Source organism: Aquarana catesbeiana, linkage group LG03 (genome assembly GCF_042186555.1).
Source record: "Aquarana catesbeiana isolate 2022-GZ linkage group LG03, ASM4218655v1, whole genome shotgun sequence".
Classification (NCBI taxonomy): Eukaryota; Metazoa; Chordata; class Amphibia; order Anura; family Ranidae; genus Aquarana; species Aquarana catesbeiana.
Window position 1 is genome coordinate 632,136,734 of NC_133326.1, and position 27,573 is coordinate 632,164,306.

General features: G+C 42.9%; 1 protein-coding gene across 1 annotated transcript in view; it reads left to right on the plus strand.

The window, feature by feature from the left end:
- The window catches only part of LOC141134042 (adhesion G protein-coupled receptor E3-like), a 99,230-nt gene that overhangs the window by 3,364 nt on the left and 68,293 nt on the right, over nt 1-27,573 (plus strand). The window contains exons 2-8 of the mRNA XM_073623631.1: nt 997-1,025; nt 4,405-4,591; nt 14,229-14,342; nt 16,416-16,582; nt 19,677-19,841; nt 21,160-21,354; nt 25,954-26,189. Of these exons, the coding sequence (XP_073479732.1) occupies nt 997-1,025; nt 4,405-4,591; nt 14,229-14,342; nt 16,416-16,582; nt 19,677-19,841; nt 21,160-21,354; nt 25,954-26,189 (1,093 nt within the window). The remainder of the gene's footprint in view (nt 1-996; nt 1,026-4,404; nt 4,592-14,228; nt 14,343-16,415; nt 16,583-19,676; nt 19,842-21,159; nt 21,355-25,953; nt 26,190-27,573) is intronic.

The following is a 27,573-nucleotide window of genomic DNA, read 5'->3' on the forward strand; positions in this document are numbered from 1 at the left end:
TTTTCAGACTTTTTTCCTTTTCACGTGGTAATTTTGCAAAAAAAAAGAAGAAAAACACTCTTGCTGACTATGACAACAACGTTGTATAAATGTACTGTATCTATTGAGGACTGGAGCAGTGTTGTCACCCGAGGTTGCTTTCCTGAGTTCCCACTCTCCTCACCTTTATTACATAATGGAGATATATTTTGTAGCTCACAGAAGGGGGTAAGCCGATAATATTGTATGTGATTGCCATTTGGTGCCAAGGACATTATTGGATTTTTCTGTACTTGCAGAACATGTACTTAGCCTGAAAAAAGAAACTAAAGCATCCATCACATTTAAGAAATGTTAAGCTACAATATACATTTCTGTTCTTGAGTAGATATACTCTAGAAACATTAACTGGAACTTTTCTAATATGTCTTTTTAGTTTGTCTAAAATTACAGTAAAAATCCATAATCTTCATCCCTTTAACTACTATTGGTAAACAAACTTAAAGTGTTACTAAACCCAGAACCTGCAATCTCTATATCTGGTCTCTCACAGTACACAGAACATGGAAATGCACCTATTTTAGTAAATATAAACTGCTAAATACCTTTTTTCATCAGCAGTATATAGCAGTCTTGTGACTTCTATCAGTTCCTAGTTAAGTTTGTTGGTGGAGTTTTCATTTTCCCCCACCCTCTATCTGGACAGTGCTGATTGGCCCTGTGCTGATCACATGCACTCTCCCAAGAAAAAATAAAAACTCTCTCACAATACACACCAAATTGAGTATGTGCAGCCAGACTCCTAATGCTGTGTTCTATTACAAAATGGGTTGGAGTCAGTTAAAGAAAAAGAGGATCAGAGAGACAGGATAACACAGCCTTTACACACAATGCAGAGGATTAACCCCTTAGGTTCCACAGTGAGTATAGCAAGCATGCTTTACTGCATATACAGACTAATTTTACTGTTATGGGTTTGGTAACACTTTAAGTTATTCTAAAATTTTCTCTTTGTAGATAAGGGTCCAAAACTGTACAGTGGTGTGGTATAATACACCTGATGATTATGTTAATTTTATAGCAGCCGTCTGGCACTATTCAGCTGAATTTTTAAAACTCTACTGTGTATTAATATCTACCTTTCTGTGATTGAGGAGGGCAGCTTTGACTTTTATCTCTTTTTTTAGGACCCATTTTGCTCTGTGCTTGATGTCCTGTTTAGTTTTCTGGATTATTTCTGCCAAAATAACAGTAACATCACTAAAGAGGTGGGAACATATAGTATGTGTGTGTGTTTGTGGGGGATATGCAGAGTTGGATTTTAAAGCACCTTTTTGGGAATAATATGAATAATTCTATGCACTTTTCTTCGTATTCTAGTGGTTTGGCTAGCAGACCATATTAAGGTCATACAAAAGCTTTTGTGTTATTTAAAATAGCAGTTTAGATAATGTAGAGATGTCAATCAAAAGGAGCAACATTTTAAGCTTATTTAAAATGATGAACGCATTCTTTGAGTAGGAGACAGATTATTGTGCCTATGAGATTATCTGGGGCCCTTTATCTGAAAAAAAAAATGTTTTTGGTTGAAGGAAATTTTATTTACAGACACTTTTATGTACATTGGTGAATTCTGGATTAGGCTCCCCAGGCTATGGCCTAGGGTGCCACAACCACTAGTGGTGGTATTATGCATCTCAGACTCTTTTTTCTGTACTCCTGCCATCCCACTTATTTATGGAGCCTGCTCACTTATGGAGCCATATCTCTGCCAGACCTCCTAACCCCCTTGCCTTTTTTTATATAATCTTTATTTGTATATGCAGATTGCATGAAAAAACAAGTTTAAGTTTTAGAAAAAGTTTAAAAGAATAAACCAGCTCAAATAAGCAACAACCATGGTATACATCATAAGGTCTGATTGACCGTCCAACATGGAGGGTCCTGAAGCATGGAGAGCAAAATAACCAATACTGTATATATGAACGATATCAATAATATACTGCTCCGAACCCATCTACATATCTTTGCAGCAACTGTGACCAGATATTAGCCATTGATTACAAGGAATGACAGCCAAGTGAGCAGGCGTAGACAAAGAAGGGACAGGGAGTGAGAAGGAAGAGGGAAGGGGGAATAAGGAAGAGGAGAAAGAATACCAAAGGTAGCACTCCATTATAATATTGGTTCTATCTTACATCACAAAAGAACAAAAGAAGATTCAGTGGATCACATCAGGCTGTCTCTAATAGTGGAACTCCCAAAGTTCAAGTGGGTCTAGCGGGGTCTTGCCAGTATAGTGAATCCATATGGCCCAAATACTATAGAATTTATCATAGTGGCCTTTGCATGTCGCCATCCATTCCTCCGCTGCCATTATGTTATTCACCATGCAGATCCAGTCTGCGCGGCTCGGAATTTGGGTCCTCTTCCAGTATACTAGAATAAGTCGTCCAGCCGCATTTAAAAGGTTGGGTAACACCGACTTGCGATAATGGCTAAGAGGGATGGTGGGAACATGAAGCAAAAGCTCCATTGGGGAGTCAGGTAGATCAACATCTAAAATTACTTTTATTTGAGATCTGTTGTCTTGTCAGTAGGGTTGTTGTTTGGGGCACTCCCACCAAATGTGTAGGAATGTACCCCGATGTCCACACTCCCTCCAGCAATTATCTGATAGATTTGAGCAAGGCTGGAGGGGCGGGATAGCAATCTAAACCCTTTTTTTGCATTTTCGTATCAACAGAGCTAGAGTGGGTGAGGCGATATAAATGATCAAGTTGTGTCTCAGCGGACACGTGTTGCAGGTCTCTCTCTCACTCTCTTATATATATCAGCTTTCCTTTGAATAATAAAGCCTGCAACATCTCACACAAAACTGAGATGGAATGTGGGATCATGGTAGGGGCCATGCAAAGCTTCTCAAAATGAGTGGCGGAGGTGGGTGAGCGAATGGCTTGGGGCAAACTGTGAGCAAACTGTTGGAGCTGCCTGTATTGCCAGCCCTCTAAGGGAAAACGGTCATATTGAGGTCTAAGGGCATCTAACAATAGCAGGCCCTGATCTTGGACAAATCTACCACACCTTACCTCTCAATCTGCCACCCAAGAGTGAAAAAAGAAGATGTGTTCCCATGGAGTGAACCAAGGGAAGCCTTCCAGGGGGGCTAGGGGGGAAACCATAGGGGCTAACTGACCCAATTTATTTAAGATATCCCACAAGTGCAGGGCATGAGTAGTGGTCGGAGAGGTGAGCTCAGACAACCCTCTATGTTGCCAGGGTAGCCGGGGCACATGGAATAAGTTGTGACCTGCTAGAAATTTTTCTAAAGAGACCCATAATTTAGTGGAAACACTATAATGCCAGTCCAATATCCGTTGCAGGGCAGTCGCCTCATAATATTTGCAGATATTGTGTACATCTAAGCCCCCTATTCGCTTAGATATTTGCAGTGTGCGAAAAGCCAAACGTGGGCTCCACCCATGCCATATGTATTTCAGAAATAGGCTATTAAGGGCTGAGAAGAAATACCTGGGTAAAAAGATATGCACCATTTAAGTAAAAAAGAATCTGGGGTAAGACATTTATCTTTAAAACACTGACTCGGCCCATCCACAAAAAGGTTTGTTATAGGTGTATAGCTGAGGGCAGTGGAGAGTGAGATGAACCCCTAAGTATTTTAAGGTAGAGTGACACCAGGTAAAGGAGAACGAGGATTGCAGCCGCGTACGTAATTCCGAAGGCATATTCAAAGACAGAATTTCAAACTTGCTGTAATTGATTTTGAAGTTTGAGAGCAAGCTGAAACCTTGCAGCTCTGCCATGATATTGGGAAGAGAGATCAAGGGATCAGCAACATAAAATAGGACATCATCTGCATAGGCAGGTAGCTTATGTTCCCCTGTCCCTACACAAAATCCTTTAATATCAGGATTTAAGCGTACCTTGTTAAGCAATGGTTCGAGGGTGGGCGCGAAAATGAGAGGAGACAAATGGGCATCCTTGTCTTGTTCCATTATAGATAGGGAACATATCAGAAAGGACTCCGTTCACCTTAACCTGAGCCTCCAGAGAGGCATACAACGACACTATCCAGGAGAGCATGTTGGGGCCAAGGCCTAACCTAGTCAGGACCACTCGGAGGTAAACCCAATCCACCCGGTCAAATGCCTTTTTGGGGTCTGTGGAGAGCAGGAGATATGGTGTTTGGTTGGACTGTGATCGTTCCCAGTGTACTACCCCCTTGCCTTTTAATGAGGACAATGTCTTATAATGTCTACACATGAGCTGTCCACTGCCAAGGCTGCCTAGCCTTTCCTACATTATATGCTTTATATAGTGAATGTTCACCAAAGTATTTCAGGCAAATGTCAGGCTTATTGACAGTTTAACCAGTGATAAATATGTATGTCTGTTGTATTACAGAAAGCAAAGGAAGAACTCAAGCAGACCGCAGAAAATCTCAGTCAGGCTCTCACAAACTACAGTGTCATTGCTAAAAATGTCCAAAGAGGGAGATTCATTACCGCACTTTTACAGAGTGTGGAAAGAGTTGTGCTCATATCATTTTTGGAGGCACCAAGAAACCAGCATATCAACACCTCTGAATTAGGTAAAGATGATGCACCGTGTTGGGCTTAAATTTATGGAGTGTTAAGGTCTATTTAGTGGGGGCAGAGCAAGCACAAGTTGGATTTAGGAATATAAGTAGGTCTGTTTTTACAGGCATAGGTGCAACAAGCATTCTCATAAACTGTATTGTATTGTGAGTAGTAGTTCAAACACTAGGTGGTAGTTATATTATATTGTTCTCTCTGGTGGAATTACATAGTTATGATATTTTCTGTCTCTGCGCTCCTGTCATTTTCCAATAAAATAAGGGATATGCAGATATGAGTCCAGCACCATGTTGAGTGGTAAGAGTCATATGTTGTATTTGCAGCAACTTTCCAACAAAGGGGATTCAAGAAAAATATCTTGGTCAATATTTGTGCAGTGAAATAACCCTATATATTTGCAAAAAGATTTGTCAGCTCTAATGAAACTCTAAATTATTATTACTATTTTTTTGTAATAAATTTACCGTACTCAGGTGTGGGCATGGAAAAAATTAAATTTTTTTGTATGATAAAGGTAACTGCATGCAATATGCTGACATTACTTTGTGAACTAGAATCAAGAGTTTAATCTCTTTTGTTGTCCTGTTCAGCTGTGTTCAAGATAAGTCCTGTGTAAGCTAAAATGTGTAATTGACACAAGGCTATGGACTCCTTGTGTGACAATGTTCATTGGCATACCGTGGAACTTGTGACATCAGAATTCCTGATAATGGGGTCCAAGAGGGTGGCAGAATGGAGGTCGGGACTAATAGTAGTGCACCACCGTTAATGGTGGGTGTGGCATAATTGAGCTAACATTGGGAGGGGCTTAAAACCTGAGCCTACGTACATATTGCAGGAATCAGAAGTATTTAACGTACATAATGCAGAGGTTTTGGTTGGGTAACATACATGCTGCAAGGTTCCATGTTGAGTAACGTACAGTCAGGTCCATAAATATTGGGACATTGACACAATTGTAATCTTTTTGGCTCTATACACCACCACAATGGATTTGAAATGAAACGAACAAGATGTGCTTTAACTGCAGACTTTCGGCTTTAATTTGAGAGTATTTACATCCAAATCAGGTGAACGGTGTAGGAATTACAACAGTTTGTGTATGTGCCTCCCATTTTTTAAGGGACCAAAAGTAATGGGACAATTGGCTGCTCAGCTGTTCCATGGTCAGGTGTGTGTTATTCCCTCATTATCCTATTTACAAGGAGCAGATAAAAGGTCCAGAGTTCATTTCAAGTGTGCTATTTGCATTTGGAATCTGTTGCTGTCAACTCTCAATATGAGATCCAAAGAGCTGTCACTATCAGTGAAGCAAGCCATCATTAGGCTGAAAAAAACAAAACAAACGCATCAGAGAGATAGCAAAAACATTAGGTGTGCCCAAATCAACAGTTTGGAACATCCTTAAAAAGAAAGAACGCATCGGTGAGCTCAGCAACACCAAAAGACCCGGAAGACCACAGAAAACAACTGTGGTGGATGACCGAAGAATTCTTTCCCTGGTGAAGAAAACACCCTTCACAACAGTTTGCCAGATCAAGAACACTCTCCAGGAGGTAGGTGTATGTGTGTCAAAGTCAACAATCAAGAGAAGACTTCACCAGAGTGAATACAGAGGGCTCACCACAAGATGTAAACCATTGGTGAGCCTCAAAAACAGGAAAGCCAGATTAGAGTTTGCCAAACAACATCTAAAAAAGCCTTCACAGTTCTGGAACAACATCCTATGGACAGATGAGACCAAGATCAACTTGTACCAGAGTGATGGGAAGAAAAGAGTATGGAGAAGGAAAGGAACTGCTCATGATCCAAAGCATACCACCTCATCAGTGAAGCATGGTGGTGGTAGTGTCATGGCGTGGGCATGTATGGCTGCCAATGCAACTGATTCTCTTGTATTTATTGATGATGTGACTGCTGACAAAACCAGCAGGATGAATTCTGAAGTGTTTTGGGCAATATTATCTGCTCATATTCAGCAAAATGCTTCAGAACTCATTGGACGGCGCTTCACAGTGCAGATGGACAATGACCCGAAGCATACTGCGAAAGCAACCTAATGCCGCGTACACACGGTCGGACTTTCCGGCATACTTGGTCCGGCGGACCAGAGTGTGCCGGACAATCCGCCCGTGTGTGGGCGCCGGCGGACTTTTCCGGCGGACTTTTTCCCAAAAGCCCGCCGGACCTAGATTTGAAGAAAGTTTTAAATCTTTCCACCGGACTCAGTTTCGGGCGGAAAGTCCGCTCGTGTGTGTGCTGGTCCGACGGAAAGCCCGCTCGTGTGTATGCTGGTCCGACGGACCAGATACGACACGAGGGCAGGGTATTGCATCTCGCGCTCGCTGCAATAGGAAAAACAAATTTTCCTATTGCGGCGAGCGCGGGGCATACCAGGCCCTTAGGTCTGGTATGGATTATAAAGGGAACCCCCTACGCCGAAAAAACGGCGTGGGGCCCCCCCTAAAATCCATACCAGACCCCGATCCGAGCACGCAGCCTGGCCGGTCAGGAAAGGGGGTGGGGACGAGCGAGCGCCCCCCCCTCCTGAACCGTACCAGGCCACATGCCCTCAACATGGGGGGTGGGTGCTTTGGGGGAGGGGGGCCGCCCTGCGGGCCCCCCCCACCCCAAAGCACCTTGTCCCCATGTTGATGAGGACAAGGGCCTCTTCCCGACAACCCTGGCCGTTGGTTGTCGGGGTCTGCGGGCGGGGGCTTATCGGAATCTGGGAGCCCCCTTTAATAAGGGGGCCCCCAGATCCCGGCCCCCCACCCTATGTGAATGAGTATGGGGTACATGGTACCCCTACCCATTCACCTAGGGAAAAAGTGTAAGTAATAAAACACACTACACATGTTTTTAAAATATTTTATTAAACAGCTCCGGGGGGGGATCTTCCTCCGGCTTCGGGGGTCTTCTTCCGGCTTCGGGGGTCCCTCCGCTTCATCTTCTCCCGGCGTCCGGTTGGTTCTTCTCCGCTCTCTTCTCTCCAGTTCTTCGGCCGGCTCCTCTGCTGTCTTCAGGTAGCTCTCTTGCCAGCAGAGGTCCGGACTTCTTGTCTTCTTCTCTTCTCCAGATGTTGACACGACGCTCTCTCCGGCTGGACTGCTCTCCGAGGGCTGCGTTGTGACTTATATAGGCGGAGACCCCGCCCCCTTTTGATGTCACAGTCCCTGGGCATGCTGGGACTGTGAGGGTTTTAGGGGGCGTGGTCAACATCACCCAGTGACCACGCCCCCTAAAACGCTCGGAGAGCAGTCCAGCCGGAGAGAGCGTCGTGTCAACATCTGGAGAAGAGAAGGAGACAAGAAGTCCGGACCTCTGCTGGCAAGAGAGCTACCTGAAGACAGCAGAGGAGCCGGCCGAAGAACTGGAGAGAAGAGAGCGGAGAAGAACCAACCGGACGCCGGGAGAAGATGAAGCGGAGGGACCCCCGAAGCCGGAAGAAGACCCCCGAAGCCGGAGGAAGATCCCCCCCGGAGCTGTTTAATAAAATATTTTAAAAACCTGTGTAGTGTGTTTTATTACTTACACTTTTTCCCTAGGTGAATGGGTAGGGGTACCATGTACCCCATACTCATTCACATAGGGTGGGGGGCCGGGATCTGGGGGCCCCCTTATTAAAGGGGGCTCCCAGATTCCGATAAGCCCCCGCCCGCAGACCCCGACAACCAACGGCCAGGGTTGTCGGGAAGAGGCCCTTGTCCTCATCAACATGGGGACAAGGTGCTTTGGGGTGGGGGGGGCCCGCAGGGCGGCCCCCCTCCCCCAAAGCACCCACCCCCCATGTTGAGGGCATGTGGCCTGGTACGGTTCAGGAGGGGGGGGCGCTCGCTCGTCCCCACCCCCTTTCCTGACCGGCCAGGCTGCATGCTCGGATCGGGGTCTGGTATGGATTTTAGGGGGGACCCCGCGCCGTTTTTTCGGCGTAGGGGGTTCCCTTTATAATCCATACCAGACCTAAGGGCCTGGTATGCCCCGCGACGGGGCTCGCAAGGTGTCAATCTCGCCGATAAAAGTGGCAAGATTGACATCCTTTTCTAGTCCCGTCGCACCTGAGTCACGTTCAAAATGAACGGACTTGTCCGTGTGTGGGCAAGTCCGTTCATTCTGAAAGTCCGCCGGAACTCCGGCAAAAGTCCGTCGGAAAGACGGGCGGACTTAGCCCGCCGGAAAGTCCGGGCGTGTGTGGGCAAGTCCGTCCATTTTAAAGTCCGGCGCACCTGGCGGACAAAGTCCGTCGGAAAGTGTGCCGGACCAAGTAGGATAGAAAGTCCGACCGTGTGTACGCGGCATAAGAGTTTTTTAAGGGAAAGAAGTGGAATGTTATGAATTCTGAAGTGTTTTGGGCAATATTATCTGCTCATATTCAGCAAAATGCTTCAGAGCTCATTGGACCGCGCTTCACAGTGCAGATGGACAATGACCCGAAGCATACTGCGAAAGCAACCTAAGAGTTTTTTAAGGGAAAGAAGTGGAATGTTATGCAATGGCCAAGTTAATCACCTGACCTGAATCCAATTGAGCATGCATTTCACTTGCTGAAGACAAAACTGAAGGGAAAATGCCCCAAGAACAAGCAGGAACTGAAGACATTTGCAGTAGAGGCCTGGCAGAGCATCACCAGGGATGAAACCCAGCATCTGGTGATGTCTATGCGTTCCAGACTTCAGGCTGTAATTGGCTGCAAAGGATTTGCAACCAAGTATTAAAAAGTGAAAGTTTTATAGATGATTGTTAATCTGTCCCATTACTTTTGGTCCCTTAAAAAGTGGGAGGCACATATGAAAGAATGAACGGGGCCATGTATCGTGAGATTTTGAGTCCAAACCTCCTCCCATCAGCAAGGACATTGAAGATGAAACGTGGCTGGGTCTTTCAGCATGACAATGATCCCAAACACACTGCCCGGGCAACGAAGGAGTGGTTTCGTAAGAAGCATTTCAAGGTCCTGGAGTGGCCTAGCCAGTCTCCAGATCTCAACCCAATAGAAAACCTTTGGAGGGAGTTGAAAGTCCGTGTTTCCCAGCGACAGCCCCAAAACATCACTGCTCTAGAGGAGATCTGCATGGAGAAAAGGGCCAACATACCAGCAACAGTGTGTGACAACCTTGTGAAGACTTACAGAAAACATTTGACCTCTGTCATTGCCAACAACAGATATATAACAAAGTATTGAGGTGAACTTTTGATATTGACCAAATACTTATTTTCCACCATAATTTGCAAATAAATTCTTTCAAAAATCAGACAATGTGATTGTCTGGATTTGTTTCCACATTTTGTCTCTCATAGTTGAGGTATACCTATGATGACAATTACAGGCCTCTCTCATCTTTTTAAGTGGGAGAACTTGCACAATTGGTGGATGACTAAATACTTTTTTGCCCCACTGTATAGACAGGGGTTGTAGCCTTCCCCTACCCTACTATAGAAATACATTTTAATTCTCTCTGTATTGCTGTTAGAGAGTTCCCTTCACTTTCAGTCTGGTAAAACCATTGTCAAAATCTCTTTACTGGAGCTCTGGATAGCAGTAAAATCTTAACAGGGGTTCCAATCATTCCTCACTTAAAGTTAGACGTACACTTTAACGTGAACCTGTTGGTTTTCTCTAAATGGGCAAAGCCCAGATAAACTTTAACCACCTCTCTACCGGCCACTGTATATATACGTCCTGGTAGGGAGGTGGTTATAATGGGATCATGGCTGAGGTTACAGACACGATCCTGGTGTCATTTTTTTCAGCCGGCGATTCTCTTTTTAAGTAAAAGTATTCCCGAGCGGCTAAGCAGCCGCTGGAATACTTTTACAAAGGGCGGAAGGGGGTCTCACCCCCCTTCCGTTGCAATGACCGGGCTCTTCTGAGCGATCGGGAAGCCCGGGTGGGATCCGACAGGTGGCATCCCTCTCTGGCCACACAGTGAGAGGAACTGAAGCTGTTCCTCCCATTGTGTGACGTCAGAACTGGCAAGCATTGACGATGTTGTCCCTTCTGGTTCCGGCTCTTCGTTGCTCTGGGGCTAGGGAAGCAGCTGTTTAGACCAGTCTGTGTCATGATCAGCTCCATTGGAGCTCAAAGGAGAAATGGGGGGTCTAATAGACCCCCATCTCTCCATAAAGAGTAGCTGTCATTGCTATTGCCGTCAAAGGAATGTTTACATTCCTTTTGACAGCAATAAAAGTGATCAAAAATATATATTTTTTAAAATCACTGCAAAAATAAATAAAATAAAACAAAATAAATAATTTAAAAAAATAAATCATTTTAAAGTGCCCCCGCCACCCCGTGCTCTCACACAGCGGCGAATGCATAAACAGTGATCGCAACACACATGTGAGGTATCACTGTGATTGTCAGAGTGAGAGCAATAATTCTAGCACCAGACCTCCTCTGTAACTCTAAACTGGTAACCTGCAAAGGCTTTTAAATCATCACCTATGGATAATTTAAGTTATCGTAGTTTGTCGCCATTCCATGGGCGCGCCATGTTAAAGCTTGACATGTTAGGTATCTATTTATTCGGCATAACATCATCTTTCACATTATCCAAAACAATTGGGCTAACTTTACTGTTTTGTTTTGTTTTAATTCATTAACCACTTCAGCCCTGGAAGGATTTCCACCCTTATTGACCAGAGCATTATTTGCGATACGGCACTGCGCCGCTTTAACTGACAATTGTCGTGTGACGCTGTACCCAAACAAAATTGATGTCCTTTTTTTCCCACAAATAGAGTTTTCTTTTGGTGGTATTTGATCACCTCTCCGTTTTTTATTGTCGAATATGTGTGACATAAAATATTTTAATGACTGCCATTTTATTCTCTAGGGTCTCTGCTTAAAAAAATATATAATGGTTGGGGGTTCTAAGTAATTTACTAGTAAAAAAAAAGTAGATTTTTACATGTATATGAGGAATGTCAGAATTGGCCTGGTATTGAGGTTGTTAAAGCGTAACATTCTCCTCTGGCTGATCTATGTACATTGCAAGGATGATAACAACCTTTGTTACAGATTCCTACCTTTTGTTATTCTGAAGAAATCCATGTGTGTTTCTCTGGGCCTCTGTGCTTAGTGGGTCTAATGGGAGTGGTTTCCTAATTATCAGTCAGCTGTGGCAGCTGCAGGGCACTAATGAGGAAAGCTGCTGGGCCAGCATCCCTTTAGACGTGTTCCTATGGGAAATATCTCACCAAAAAGTACATTTTTGTTGCAGGGGATGCCTGAAATCTGACTTGTATCTTAGGCAGACTTCTGGAAAAATTGGTGAGCCAATCACACAAGTAGGAAATTATGTTTCTGGGGAGTGGTCAGTACACATTCTGTGTACAGAACAACTCAATGGAGCCATATTGCATTGCATTTACAAAATGGAAAATTCCCTCATGGGGTTTTTTTTAGCAGCCAAGAAAAATATTCAAAATTGTTGATTAAAATTCTTTTATTTTATCAAAAAGCAATTACCAATTTCATGAAAGTTGTAAAAAAATGAGCTCTGGCATTTACATGAAAATAGCATACCCATCAATCATAATGAAACTACACATTGGGGATATTTACTAAAGGCAAATCCACTTTGCACTACAAGTGCAAACTACAAGTGCAAAGTGCACTTAAAATTGCACTGAAAGTGCACTTGGAAGTGCAGTCGCTGTAGATCCGAGGGGGACATGCAAGGAAAATAAAAAATAGCATTTTAGCTTGTACATGATTGGATGATAAAATCAGCAGAGCTTCCCCTCAGTTTTACAGCGACTGCACTTCCAAGTGCACTTTCAGTGCCGTTTCAAGTGCACATTGCACTTGTAGTTTGCACTTGTAGTGCAAAGTGGATTTGCCTTTTGTAAAACCCCCATTGAATGAAACCCGTTATTAGCATTTTACTGCAACGTGGTCTTCAACATGATACCCCTCTAATTATGGTCTTCTTCAAGGGGGATTTTTTATTCTATGCAGGGAAAGAAAAATATTTTTTCATGTTTCAGTCATCGTTTTGTATTTAAACATTACCTCTAGCCACACACAATAGTGTATATTTACCAATTATGATGGTGGAGAAAGAAAAGACATGTCCTGTAGCCAGAGACCATTCATGTGTCAGCTCTGCTCTCCTTGGGACAGACCCCACCTCCAAAGAACTTACAAGAGACCACTTTTTTGGTCTTCCAAGGGGACAAGGAGAAGAGCAAGCATGCGCCTGTGATATATTATGGCAGCCTTAGTGTTTTTACAAATAAATTCAAAAAGATTTTTTAAAAAGAGAGTTTTTAATTGTTGAAAGGTTGCCAAAATGGGCAACCACTAACCAAATAATTGAATCATTATTTTTTTATTTGTTAACTATAGATAATTTTATTTATTGCTAACCCCTGCGGTTTGATGTGTTAATAAGTTATTATATGTTTCTAACAGAAAGAGATCATTGTGTATACATATTTATATATTATATACAAATATATATATTTTTATATATATATATATATATATATATATATATATATATATATATATGTTTTATATATATATATATATATATATATATATATATATATATATATATATATATATATATATATATGTATATATATATATATATATGTATATATATATATATATGAGAATCAGTGGAAATTTGAAATGAGTGATTGTGATAAAATCTGCGAAAAAGTAAAGATTGAATTGGTGTGAGTTGATTGCAATTAAATAAGTGATTGTAGTGAAAAAATAGTATGGGTGTATAAAAAGTTGAAATTAATTGATTGATAAAATGTGATGTGCTTGATTATAAATTAATTGAAAAAATGAATAAATAAAATAAAAATAATGTGAAAGATCTTTATATTAAAAAGGGAAAGCTCAAACAATATGATTATTGGACTGTGATGGATTGAATATGAAAGATTAGTGTAATGAATTGCAGGTAATAATAAATCAGTACAAAAGACCTCCAATTACTTATATTTCAATAAAGAATCCCCAGTAATTACCTTAGGGTATATGAAAGTCAGTCATGACACGCAGTCATGACACGCAGTGAAGGTTGTAAAACAAATCTATAACAAATCTATAATGCGGATGACAGGGCTCAAGTAGTTTCCAAACATCCGTATCAGTATTAAGATTAAGTCAGAAAAGAATTTCCGTGTTAATCATTCAAAATATTGAAGATTTTGAAGTGGTTTGGCACACCTCACCCCAGACACTTACTTGATGATGAGATTTTTCCAATTGGTCTGTGTATCAGCAGCTCTCCTGGGATCACTCTAGGATCCACAGGAGCTTGTATCGTTTTATACTCACTTTTAATTAGGTACAGGTGCTTGCTCCCCCAGAAACCTCCTCCCCCCTGTGTATGTCCTGGCCGCCAGCATGGCGGTCTCCTCGTTTTCTCCCTGGCGTTCCAGAAGGCATTGCCCCGGTCATTGCCGTCATCTCCGTGGCAATCGCATGACTCCGCATTGCATTTATAGAAATTTACAATGGCTGCAGATTGAAAAGGAAAGGTAATTTTTAATAACATTCAATTACAATATGATTTTTTTTCCCCACGAAAGTGGCATTACCCTTTAAGTACAGTAAAGTGAGAAAGGTAATCTAGCTGAGCACATTTTATCTATTGCCAGACTTTACCTTGAAGCCTTCCCATGATATCTGCTGTTCCGGTGTCCAATCCTTCACCTTGGTCTCAGTTAATAACAGTATGGAAGTGCCCTGCAGTCTGGTGTCCGGAGAAAGAGGTAATATAAAATTAGAATGGCTCAGTAGCTGATAATATGATATAAACCAACAAAGACTCCAAACACGCTACAGTACTGGCAGAGCGGGTGTGTGGTCCAAACCACATGTCTGAAATGAAATAAACGTACGGGTACCCTGGTCATACAGAAGTCAATATATATCGATATACTTCTGTCCAACCATCCTGTTGGGTTTTTCCTTGACGATATACTGTATATATATATATATATATATATATATATATATATATATATATACATAGACAGAACACAATACCACAACAGGAGTAATTCCTTCACCCACCTCGAATGTGTGGATGGGTAAATCGGCACAACCCACTGGTTGAATGAACAAAAGTGTATAATGTAATGTATGGACTGCCTTAGGCTCCAGTTCATAGCAGTAAGCAGATGCTACTATCTGCTGGTCATTGCAATTACTTCTCACCAGGGCCTGCATTTTGTGACCCATTTATCAAATGCAGGCTGCTGGAGAAATAACCCTGTGACTAGAAAAGAGGCTGTTCGCATGACTTTGACAGGTCACGTGACCAAGCTCTCCTACTGGCCCTTTTTTCCTCCATTCTTCTTTATAGCTGTGCTTTATATACTGTTAATGCAGTGTGTATTTTTTAATTGAATGTAACATGCACCAATATGGTCATACCTCTTTTTTCTACATAAGGTTCTTAGTCTGAGAAAACTCAAGACAAATATCATACAAAATAAAGAACAAGGGGAGGTATCAGCAATTTTGGAATTTCTGGGGTAATCTCTATTATTTTATTTTTGTATTTTTCAGTCTAAGGGCCCATTCCATATGGAGATTCAACATGTTATGAAGCCTTAAGGTGTTCAGTGTTAGAGCAGCCCATTTATATTGAGCACCTAAATGCAGAAAAAGACTGACCTGACCCTTTTTTAAATTGGTGCACCGCAATGGGCGGCATGCATGTTTTGGTGACTTGCAGCATGGGTGTGTTTCCTTCTACTCTAGTAGTGCACTGGGGTGCCATTCTACAACACACCACATCGTAGTTCTTACTAACTTAACTTGCATTGTAGTAATTTGCATAAATGTAAAATTTTGATCTTACCACTATGTATGAATAGGCCCTTAGTAGTGGAAATAGTTTCTCCAGTAATAATAAATTTGTCAGTACTTTCATATCAGAAATACGGAATACAGATTAGAAGCTTTTTGTCAAATTAGATGTTTATGGGAGGGACCGCATTTAAATGTCCTGTACTAGAGCTACGAGGAAGACCCCATGGACACCTCCCACCATCTTTGGACAGACCATCTCTCCAAGCACCAAAGCCAAGAGTCTCGGAGTCATTTTTGACTCAGAAATGTCAATGGATGCACAAATAGGATCAGTAGTCAACGGATCTCACCATCTCCTCCGCCTGCTACATAGACTCATCCCCTTCGTCCCAGAAGAGGACAAAGCAGCAGTAGTTGGAACAATCATCAATTCCAGACTCGACTACGCAAACTCCCTCTACATAGGACTACCCCAATATCAGCTTGCGCGCTTACAACTCATCCAAAACACGGCGGCAAGACTGTTAACAGGAAAAAAACCCTGGGAATCCATCTCCCCTTCCCTGAGGAGCCTACATTGGCTAACCATAAAGAATCGTATCACTTTCAAGACCCTCTGCCTCACCCACAAATGTATACAAGAAAATGCTCCTCAATACCTATGCGAGAAAATAAAACGCTACACACCCAATCGCAGTCTTCGATCTTCTAACCATAACCTCCTGCTTATTCCAAAAACCCACTACAAAACAAAGGGAGAACGAAGATTTGCAGACCAAGGACCACGGCTATGGAACGCTCTACCTACTCACATTCGCATGGAAGTAAACCATCAGGCCTTCAGAAAGAAACTCAAGAACTACCTCTTCTAAGAAGCTGGACAACATAGGACGGATCTAGCGCCTTGAGGCGATTCAGTTCGCATTTGCAGCGCTATACAAATCATTCATTCATTCATTCAGACTGTTGTGCTTCTGAATTATATTGGTTTTCTATCTCACAATCTTTGTTTCTTTCTTCTTTAGATGGTGCTATTTTGATTACCTACAAAGAGTTTAATTTCTTTAATAGAAATTATCCTGGACAGAATAATAAGGCGGTGATCAACTCAAAGGTGGTGACTGGAGCCATCACAAACCCTGATAGCAAAAGTCTGAGATCCCCTGTTACATTAAGACTTTCCCATCTACAGGTCAGTATGTTAAACATAAGGGGAGGTGACACATGGGATTGTTTTTAGCCACCATGTTTTTAATAAGCTAAAAAGTTTTGCCCCGTTAAAGTGTAAAAGCCATTTTTTCAGTTTTGAATCAAGTGGGGAAGGGTTAGACCCTTTGTGAGGTTATTTTTGCTGTGTCCCCTCTGGGAATATTCACCCATCTATTTGTTCTGATGACCATTGTCATTGAGACAAAAACGGAGAGGAGATCCAAGCATTTTGAGTTGCCAACAGAGCAAGAGGTGAGGGGAAATACTCAGAAGGGGTTGCATGCTCCTCTGATATCTCTCTAAGATGGCGATTCACTTTGGAGAGAATTTCTACCACTTTCATGTTGCATTTCTAGGACAGGAAATATAGGGAAATCTCCTTCCTTATTCTATCCATAACTAAGGAACATTTATTTTGGCTTTACATACAATTTTAAGTCGAAGTAGAAGCCTCAGTATTGATTACTGCAATGCAGTCTCTATATATAGTAGTACATGTGTGTTTCTTTATTACTAAGTGGTGCAAAGCAATATTTAAAGAAAGGCACCGCTTGAATACAACAAATTAAGCACTAAAATACAATGTTTATTATTGTATCCATGATGATATTAAAAAGAATACATAAAAACAAATGTCTGACATATCGGGGTTGATTTACTAAAACTGGAGAGTGCAAAATCTAGCATAGAGACAAATCAGCTTCCGGGTTTTTTTGTCATAGCTTAATTGCGCAAACTGACGTTAGAAGCTGATTGGCTACCATGCACAGCTGCACCAGATTTTATACTCTCCAGTTTTAGTAAGTCAACCCCATCATAACTACCTGATACAGCAAATCCACACTGAGCTACAATAATTGTCCATATGGTGGAAGCCCAACACGTTTTGATAATTCTTTGTCAGGTGCAGAAAAATACAAGGGATATAACATAATGTAAGGATCTCTGTGCTCTCATACTTATAGGTAGATGGTGAATTGATACTTATCAGGCAAAGTTAAGAACAGTCCTAACCAAATAACCCAGGGAAAACACAAGTAGCCACAGGAGGAGCAGAGTGCCCTCAAAAGACCTCCAGGAGATCAGAACCAAATGTAAGAATGCAGAGATATAATTATGAAGAGGGAAATCACTCCTAATCCACTATAACAGACAGCACAAGATTCATGCCCTCCTCCACTCTTTCCCCAAGCAGGCAAATTTTTGGGTATCTTATTTGAGCTTGGCTATGCCGTTATTTATCTGTGAGATTTTGTTTTGACCTTTCCTTGTTCAGGTAGTCCCATAAAGGGACTCAAATATTTTAGAGCCTGTAAAGCACCTGTAAACTGCCTTCAATGCCTCCCCAATGTGAAACCCTGAGCGCTTGCAGGACAGAAAGAAAAGTCCTGCAAGCAGCGTCTTTGGGACGGTGCGGGATCGGTGTATACACCGCTCCTAAACCACCCCTGCCATTGAAATCAATGGACAGCGCTGCCGAAGCGCCTGCAAAACGTCGCTTTTCAGGCGCTTTTAACCCCTTGTTAACCCCTTTGTTAGAAATACCGGCGCTTTAACACTAGAGGGGGGCGGTCTTCAGTGTGAAAGGGGTCTTACAGTTAATGTTAATAGCAAATAGCACAATGGCAGTGAAGGTATCCACAGTACGTTCCCTCACCAATTCACCAACAATACAAACAAATGGCAGCCACCCCAACCTATAACTGGCCTTTGCAGCAAGGAGCACATAGAGAAACTGTTAATGGGAACCGTTTCACCACACAGGAAGAGATGGAGAGAAATAAAAATGCTTTTTTCCCAGTAGAGTAGAGGAAGGCTGAAACTATTGGAAGATTATTTATGTTGTATGAGCCTGAGCATTGTCACACAGAGCCCAGAATAGCAAAACCTGACAGGGGTTCTAATAGTTCCCCATCCTATCCACAAACAAACAAAAAAAAAACAGTTTGCCAGGACATACAGTATACTTTAGGATTAAGGCAAGGAGGGTGAAAGGGCTTTATTTATTAAACTCTTTAAAGGGTATGGCTATCTGTCAGTGCTGCCCCTCAGCAACTAATGTGGTCTGCATATGAATGGCTGCAATGAGACAAAACATCTCATTCTTCCATCGGACACCTCCAAGAACAGCATGGCATCACTTTTCCACAAGTCTGAGCAACAAAGAGCTCAAGCCGGTCATGCATTGATTGAAATTCAGCCGGTTTAGAAGGGATCGGCTGAATGTTGATCCATGTATGGGCAGGCTGGTTGTACAGAAGTCAATCTGCTGGCGGCACTGATCAGTGTATTCTGATGGGGGGAAGTCTCCCCACTGTCAAAATACAAAGGCACAGAGGGAGGATTCCCTTTTTTCTACATCGAGCGTGTGAATGGGGGAATATGTTTTTTTTTTATCCTGCTGGTTGGATGAAAAAAAATTGAATGTACAGTAAGGACTGCCTTAGGCCCCTTTCACACATGCGGACCGTATGTCCGTATTTCATCCATCCGTTTTCGGATGAAATACGGACATACATGCATCCCTATGGGATAGCGGGTGTCAGCGGATGTACATCCGCTAACACCCGATGTTGCCCGGCTCCGCTCTCGTCCGATTCTGCGGACGGAAGAAAATCCTATTTTTCTATCCGTCTGCAGAGCGGATCAGATGAACACGGACAGACGGTCCGTGTTCCTCCGATCCCCCATAGGGGAGAGCGGAGATCTGACAGGGCGGTCCCTGCACAGTGTGCGGGTCCCGCCCTGTCATCTGCCTGCTCAGCTGGGGAAAACGGAGCGATCCCCGCTGAGCAGCGGATAAACACGGGGCGGATCAACACGGATCCGTCCCGTGTGAAAGGATCCTTACTTTTTGGACAGTGGCAGATAATCGTACATCCATCCTTTATGCCCCTTGTGGCCATATGGGCATCCAGATCTTTTTTCTTCTGCACTTATTATGGGAAAAATTACATTAGAATACCTCGGCTTATTTAACCAGACCTCACCTTTTACTAGGATGAAACATTTTGAAAGTACTGTATGTACAAATGACATCACAAAGTCACTCAAATGTATAAATCTTTCAATTGCAGCCATTGCAGCCCCTTTTTAAGTTCATCTGTGTATTTTGGGACCCTGTAAGGGATGGCTGGTCAGATAAAGGTTGTGAGACGGAACAATCCGATGGCACCCACACCAACTGCTCCTGTACCCACCTCTCCAGTTTTGCACTTCTCATGGCACCCCATGAAATACAGGTAATTATAGGGCGTGGGAATGCTGATAGAATGTAATAGTTAAAAAAAGGTCACCTTTCCATGGATAAACTCATCCAATCTGGACTCCAGGCAGATATAAAAATTCCAGAAACACATCTTGTAATAGGCCCGGACCTAGGGGGTGCTAGGGTGGCTGTCCCCCCCCGACTTTAGTTGTGCCTCTCCAGGTCTCTGAGAGTGCACTAATCCATGAGCCAGTCTGATGGGGACAATTAATGTAAGGGGGCACTCTGATGGGGGCAGTGATATAAGGGGGCACTGGTGGCACTGATGGGGGCATTTGTTGCAAGGGGCACTCTGATTGCAACAGTTGATCTAAGGGGGCACATTGATGAGGACAGTTGATTTAAGGGGGCACTGTGATGAGGACAACTGATGTAAGGGTGCACTCAGATGGGGACCATGGTGTAAAGGGGGACTCTGATGAGGACCCTGAAGTAAAATTGGATTCTGGTATGGACACATAGGGGGCAAGGGTTATTTTTGTTCATCCTAGTCTAATGACAAATACATACTAGTGTTCTCTGTTTACTTCTTTCATTGCCTCTGCACTATCAGTCAGAAATTACTGACTTTTTTTTTACTGCACCCCCAGATCAGATAGGCTAGATCTGGCCCTGCCTTTTAATACCCTGTACAGCAACTATGGGACTGGCAAAGGGAAGGACAGCACTTGCGGCCAGTCAGCACGTGTGCTTGCAAGGAATATGCCGACTGGAGAACAGAGCAAAGATATAACTTTAATAGTTTGCTGCTGCACCTTTACTGTACAATTATAGATTGGGGCGAGGAGGTAAAACACAGCTGCAAGAGAAAATTACAAACTGCTTAACTACAGCAGAGAAAAGTAAAGCCACCTGGCTTGCTCTGCTGTCGCTCATGGCTAAAAAAAATTCAAGACTGGATGGATAGAAATATAAAATCATCTAGAGGATAAACCTAGCCCCATGTCTTTATTTCAGTGCTTTGTTTATTATTTGCATGTAGTTCAGCTTTGAACCAACAAAAAGGTTGTTCCCATTGAACAGAATGGATGGTAGCATTTTCAATAATTGTATTGTCATCAAATTTTCACGTAATTAGGCTGCTCTACAAAAGGAGTTGAGAATCCTTATAAAAAAATTATGTGCATATTCACTTCAATTATCCAATGATGTGCAAAGCATCTGTACACGATTGGGACGGGAATTTACTTTTCATGTGATTGAATATATAATAAGTAAATATTTACCCAATTTTTTGAGTAAAGGTTCTCATCTCCTTTAATAGACCAGCCTCCTTGTCTCTATTTGTATAGGAGGATTTTATTCTTACTATTCTCTCCTACCTTGGACTGAGTATATCCCTAGTCTGCCTGTGTCTGTCTCTTCTCACCTTCATCCTGTGTCGGACTCTGAGGAGCACTCACACCTCCATCATCTCAGCTCTCTGTGGATGTCTCTTCCTAGGACAACTTTTATTTATGGTGGGCATTCATCAAACCTGGAATAAGGTAAGTGTTCATAGCTGTTCTAAGGAGTGGAGTTCTACTGAGTAGTCCATCGAGTCTGCCGTTTTGTCTTTTTTTGGGTTTTTTTCGTTAACTTTTTTGTCTGAGTATAGATCTATGTTTGTCCCAAGCATTTTTTGGAAGTGTATTCCAGGCATCAATTACTCTTTCAGTAAAATGATGCTTTATAGAATTAGTTTGAGGTCATGTCCTCCTGTTCTTGATTTTGGTTTCATATTGAAAAAACTACCCTCCTGCACCTTATTCACCCCCTTGGTGTATTTAAAGGTTTCAATCATGTCTCCCCTTTCCCTTCTTTCCCCAGACTGTACATATTAAAGTGGAGTTCCACTCAAAAGTGGAACTTCCGCTTATCCGTCTCCTCCCCCCTCCTTTGCCACATTTAGCACCTTTCGGGTGGAGGGGGGAACGGGTACCTGTTTTTGTTTTTTTAATACAGTCAAAAAATTAAATCGGATTAGTCTGACATGATCTGCCCTCAGTAAAGCCATGCTGCTTTGGGTCCAGCAAGTTGTGTATTTTTAGGTGATCAATGATCCTTCTTTTCAGGAGTGATTCCATTTACTTGACTACAGCAGATGTTAAACTCGCTGGCCTGTAATTGCCACCTTCTATCTTGCTGCCCTTCTTGTGGATAGGTACAATATTAGCTGTCCGCCAGTCATGGGGAACTTCTCCCCTAGAAGATATTGATTAAAAAGATCAGGTAATGGTCCAACAACTATATCTCTAAGTTCCCTTAGAACTATGGGATGAAAACCATCAGGGCCCATTGCTTTATTAAGCTTTAACCAACCAGTTCCTCTGCTACCTCTGTCTCCAAAAATCCTAAAAATGAACCTTACAAGAACCAATTTGGCTCCCCAACTTGTTATTGTAAGTACAATTTATTTCTGAGAAGACTGAACAGAAGTAACGTATAAAGCTAATTGGTGACTGAGCAGAAATCAGTCTAGTTCTTGGTAAGAATGTACACATACAGTATACCAGGTATATAGTCTTCATCATTTTCTTAGGGTCCTGAACCTAACATGTAGAAGTATCTGCCTTTTTGCAGTATATAGAAATGATTACTCCACAATGTCTCTGCATTTTACACTTTTATCTATGAAATCCAAAGCATGACGCCTGCTGTATTTTTTGGAGTGTTCTCTGCACAATACTGCAGAAAGGACAGAAGAGAGCCCTCTCACATGACCTCTCAAAATCACGTGAGAGGTTGCACCTCCTGCTGACACTTTTTCCCTTTTTTCTTATGTAGCCATGGTGTTAGCACTACTGACAAACAATCTGCCAAATCACCCCACTGCCAGACTTCATGCATCCTTTCCAGAGACAATGAACAGTCTTTTGCAAGCTTTGCTTTTTATTGGGGGGTACAACTTGGATAGGGATTGGGATATGGGATGCCCATAGAATCAATTATTGCCATCATATTTACAGATTTCAGTATACTTTGATCATAGTTAGAGCCTGAAGATAGAATGTACTTGACTAAGTAGAAATCTTCTCCTGCAGCTCCCTGCAGACTGTTACTCCCTCTGCATCTCCATGCAGACTACTGTTAACTTAGAGTTCTCCATCCATCACCGTGTGAGGGACAGAAACATCACTTTATGGTCTTAGATCTCTTCACCTCCTGCCCAAACTTGCTTCCTCTTGTTCAACTGGTTTCCTCCTGCACAACTTGTAATTACATTTGAGATATAACACATCCTCTTCTAATCGGTATCAAGAACTCACTCTGAATAAGCCCCTCTACTGGCTCTGGTGACTCGCTGCTACTAGGCCTGAGGCCTGCAGAACCTCTCCCCAGAGGCGTAGTAGGTTAAAGTCTATCCTCTAATAAATGGACTACTGCTCCCAGCCAGTCCAACTTGCAAACCATGTGCCAGCCGGCCACACTGATTTGACACAACTCCCCACAGTCTCTTCTCTGATCCATCCACAGTGTGCATGATAAAGACTCTGCTAGTGACCGTGTAGAAGCAAAGTTCCCTTCCAGATTCCCTGGCACTTCCAGCCATCCACTGTGGTAACACTCACCGACTTTCCAGCCCTGAGTCCTTGATGAGGAACTTGTCCGGACCATGCGATCCGACAGCTTCTCCTGCCCCTCTGCTCCAGGAGTTCCCTGCCACCGACCGTGTGGTGACAGAGAAATTGCCAATGACCGTGTAGTGGCAATGTTCCCTCACAGTTCTCCCTGGGCCTCCTCCTGCGATCGCTACACCCTCCCCCAGATGGGGGTGTGCTCCTGCGGCTGTCTAGCACTCCATTCCTCACGTCACCCAGTCGACTACTCCTCCCCAGCAGCATGTCACTTCAGCATATATAGGAGGCCCGCCCCCGCCAATGCCAGTTAGGGATTGGTCAGAGCTCCCACATGTGCTGCCTGCCACTCCAGCTCTAGGCCCAGCCTCCTCTTCCAGAACATTCTCCCTGGAAGCAGGGGAGGTGCCTCAGAACTGAAGTACAGGTGGCCACACCCACTGCTACTTTAACCACTCCCAGCCCCCAGATCAAAACAGACAAGCCTAGCTTGTGGCATAGGCCTGCCTAAATTTGCCTGTGCTGAACAACCATGTAAAATAACCCTTACTAGCACCTACCTTCTCGTAGAGGGTGCTACACCACTGCACCTTCACAAAGCAAGTGAAATGGAAAGAAATTTAGTACAGCCACACCAATGCTTTATAAATCGGCTACTTAGTGTTTGCAACTTTGTCTTATCTAAAAAAAAGTAAAAATCAACACAAGAAGTTTTTTATTGCATAGATTCATTGCTCCAGCATAGACCAATGTAAATATGCATATTCTATAGCTGTGGGAGTGCTCTAAATGCAAAGAATTACTGTATGAAAGTAACATTGAAGCATCAGTTTTTGTTTTTCCTTTAAAATAACAAACATGTCATACTTACCTGCTATCAATGCTGTATCCTGGCCTAGGCCGACAAGGCCCAGGCTTAGGGCAGCACTTTGCAGGGAGGCAGCACGGAAAGAGTCCCCGCCAGCTTGCTCTACACTGTTAGTGTTAGCGCCAGTCTTATCGGGCAGACTGGGCTGAGAGGCAAATTAGTCTAGCGCCCCCATAAAGCAGCCGCACTGCTTCCGGTATGCGGGCGGCCGGAATTACGCATCTGGGGGGGGGGTGCGGCTTCTAATTTTGACTGTCCTATCATCCTGGACCACAAACCTTCCTCACTGTGCTATATGTTTTCTGCTGCATCATTGGCATGGTTATATCTTCTTAGTCATCGCCATAAAACTATCAGAAATTTGTGCTTAAAGTAGAACTACAGGCAACACTTTTTTTTTTTCATTTTGGATAGAGTAAGGGAGGGTTATAACCCCTGTCAGTTTATTTTTTACCATTCCTGTCCCACTGCAGAGATTTCCCTTCACTTCCTGCCCCATAGTCAAACAGGAAGTGAGATGAAATCTATGCAAATTAAGGGAATCCATTCCCCCCCATTCCCTCATAACTAGTGTCCCCACTCAAAATTTCAGGGCAGGTCTTAAACAGCAAGGGGTGTGGCCTTGACTGGAAGGGGTGGGTCATATTTAAATTAAGGGGTACACAAGTTTAGTCAGGCCTAGGGCAGCACAAAACCAAAACACACTGCTGCCTGCTATGTGTATTGGTTTTGCACAGAGCAACCCTGAACCTCCTTTTCAGTGATCTCCCTCCGGTACTCCTGGCTCCTTCTCATCATTTAGTGCTCCCATAGGAGGCTCCCATGGGCTATGGCTTTCTCGAATCACCCCACTCTGTAGCATGTTGCAGAGCAGGTCCTTAACCTCCTGGCAATGGACTGGGGAATGTGGTGGTACTGCTCCCAGATGGTTGGAGCTCGCTCTCGAGCTGCCTTATCTGCGTCCATTGATACAGACAGGGCAATTCGGCCCTGCCCCTTGCTCCCTCATCACAGTATTCGATTGGCACTCTATAAATCCGTGTGAGGAGGGACAGACCTGGGAGAGCCGCTACTCTCATCGTTGGATCCAGATCAGTCCCAGGTAATATGGGGGGGGGACATATGCAGCACAGAAGCTTTTTTACCTTAATGCATATGATGCATTAAGGTTAAAAAAAAACGAAGGCACTAGAACCGCATTAATTTGTGCTACTATAGTGATCACCAGTGTCTTCTGGGCCCTTTGCTGAGTGCTAACCATTATGCCTTACTGCATAGTTAACACAGAAGGTAGTTCATTTGGCATGGCCAAAATTCACAGAACACCTTGTATTTTTTTCATTATATACAGGGTGTTCTCTGAGTGGACAAGGTGGAGAGGCAGGGTGGTGACATCAAAATCTCCATCTTATCCAGTCAGAGAATATCCATACTTAAATGCTGGACCAATATAACTATGCAAGAAAAACCCTACCTGGAGTTCAGCTTTAAATCACTGGACTTTTAAAGCACAATCGTATGTAAATGTGGCAAGGCCAGGAGAATTTTAAATAAATTAAACAGTTGTCAAGAACAATATTTCAAATAAGTATTATGATGTTACATTTTATACATATATTATATATATATATATTTTATATGTATGTTCTTTATCATCTCAGCTCCTGTGTGCTTTCATTGCTGGTGGGCTTCAATTCCTGTTTCTCTGTGCTTTCTGCTGGATGTCTATTGAGAGTGTTCTGCTCTTCATGACTGTCCGAAACCTGAGGGCTGTCAATTATATGGCCTCCCAAAATTCAAATTTCCAAATGATGTGTTTACTGGGGTTTGGGGCTCCATCTGTGATTGTGGGGATCTCAGCAGCTGTTCGTCCACATGAATACAGGACAGAAAAAAAGTAAGTTCTAGTCTTATTATCTGTATTGTTTGAGAGCCATGTATATCTGTTTTGTTTATAGTTTATAATGGCCTAGCTAGGGGTTAAGCCCACCTTTCCCTCACAGCCTTCTGGGACACATCACAGGTTCCACAAGACTGAGGGACCATCACAAAGCGCAGGACGGCTTGAGCAATGTGCACTGGGAAACCAGCTGTGAAGCTGCAAGGTTTCATTGCCAGTTTCCTGGTTACCCTTACTTAAAGCGGGGGTCCACCTATCTATCGTTTTTTTTTTTTTTGAGTTCATTCACAAACTTTTCTTCTCAGCATTACATACTCACATATTGTGTGTAATATGTCCGCCTGTGTCAGATTTCGTCGGATAGAATAACTTATATTATTCACTGCAGGCGGTTTCCATCTTCATTGTGGGCATTTGAAGCCCACAAGCATTTATTTCCTGGATGTGGTGAATGCTGTGCTCTCAGCATTCACCGCTTGTTCCCGCACATGCTCAGTGGCATCCTGGGAAGCCTGAGACTAGCTCCCAGGAGTATGGGAGAGGCTAGAAACACACCTACTCCCACGGGAGGAGAAAAATCAAAAAAAGACTGCGCTAAAAACGCATATTGAACACCATATATGATTAGGTGAATAATAAAAAGCAACATTCGATTGAATATTGAAAAGTAACTGAAAACCATACAATAAGAATAAATGAATAATAAGGTGAAATAAAAACCAAATGACAACAATTGCAAGGAATTTCAAAAAATATCAAAAATAAGTGAAAATGTTCAGAGAAATGAGTCCCTGGAAACAGAGCTGATAGAAGGTGATCAAACGGTTAACCAGTTAAACACTCAGCACCCAGTGAGAAATCCTCCACCTCATAAGATGTACGCTTACCATAGGTAAGCTAGATATTAGCTTATCTTTAGATATCCACACGGGGGGCACAGCTCTATGGACCTCCTCGCAAGAAAGGGGTAGGCAGGAACTCTCCTGGACCGGACCTCAAACAGCATACCAGGGGAACCCAGAAATAAAAGGAATTTCCTCCATAGTGTGAATCCGTTAGGTTATTTTATTGTAAAATAGGTAAAAGCACTTACATAGATTGTAGGTTTAAAATCGTATCACAAAAAACAGCCGGCCGGCTAGCATACACCCGTTCGATAGAATGGAAACGATGACGTCAGCGCGTCGACCTTCCGACGTACGTTTCGTCCTATTGGACGTCGTCATGGGAACGGGCGACGCACTGACTCATCGCTACTTATAGAGACAAAACGAAACCAAGCCTCGCTATGAAGCTCGGATGGCGTCATCACAACATCCTGTTAGAAAAGGATGTGTGTATCGAATAGCAATGGGAAAGGCTGACGTTACCCTCGTCGGCC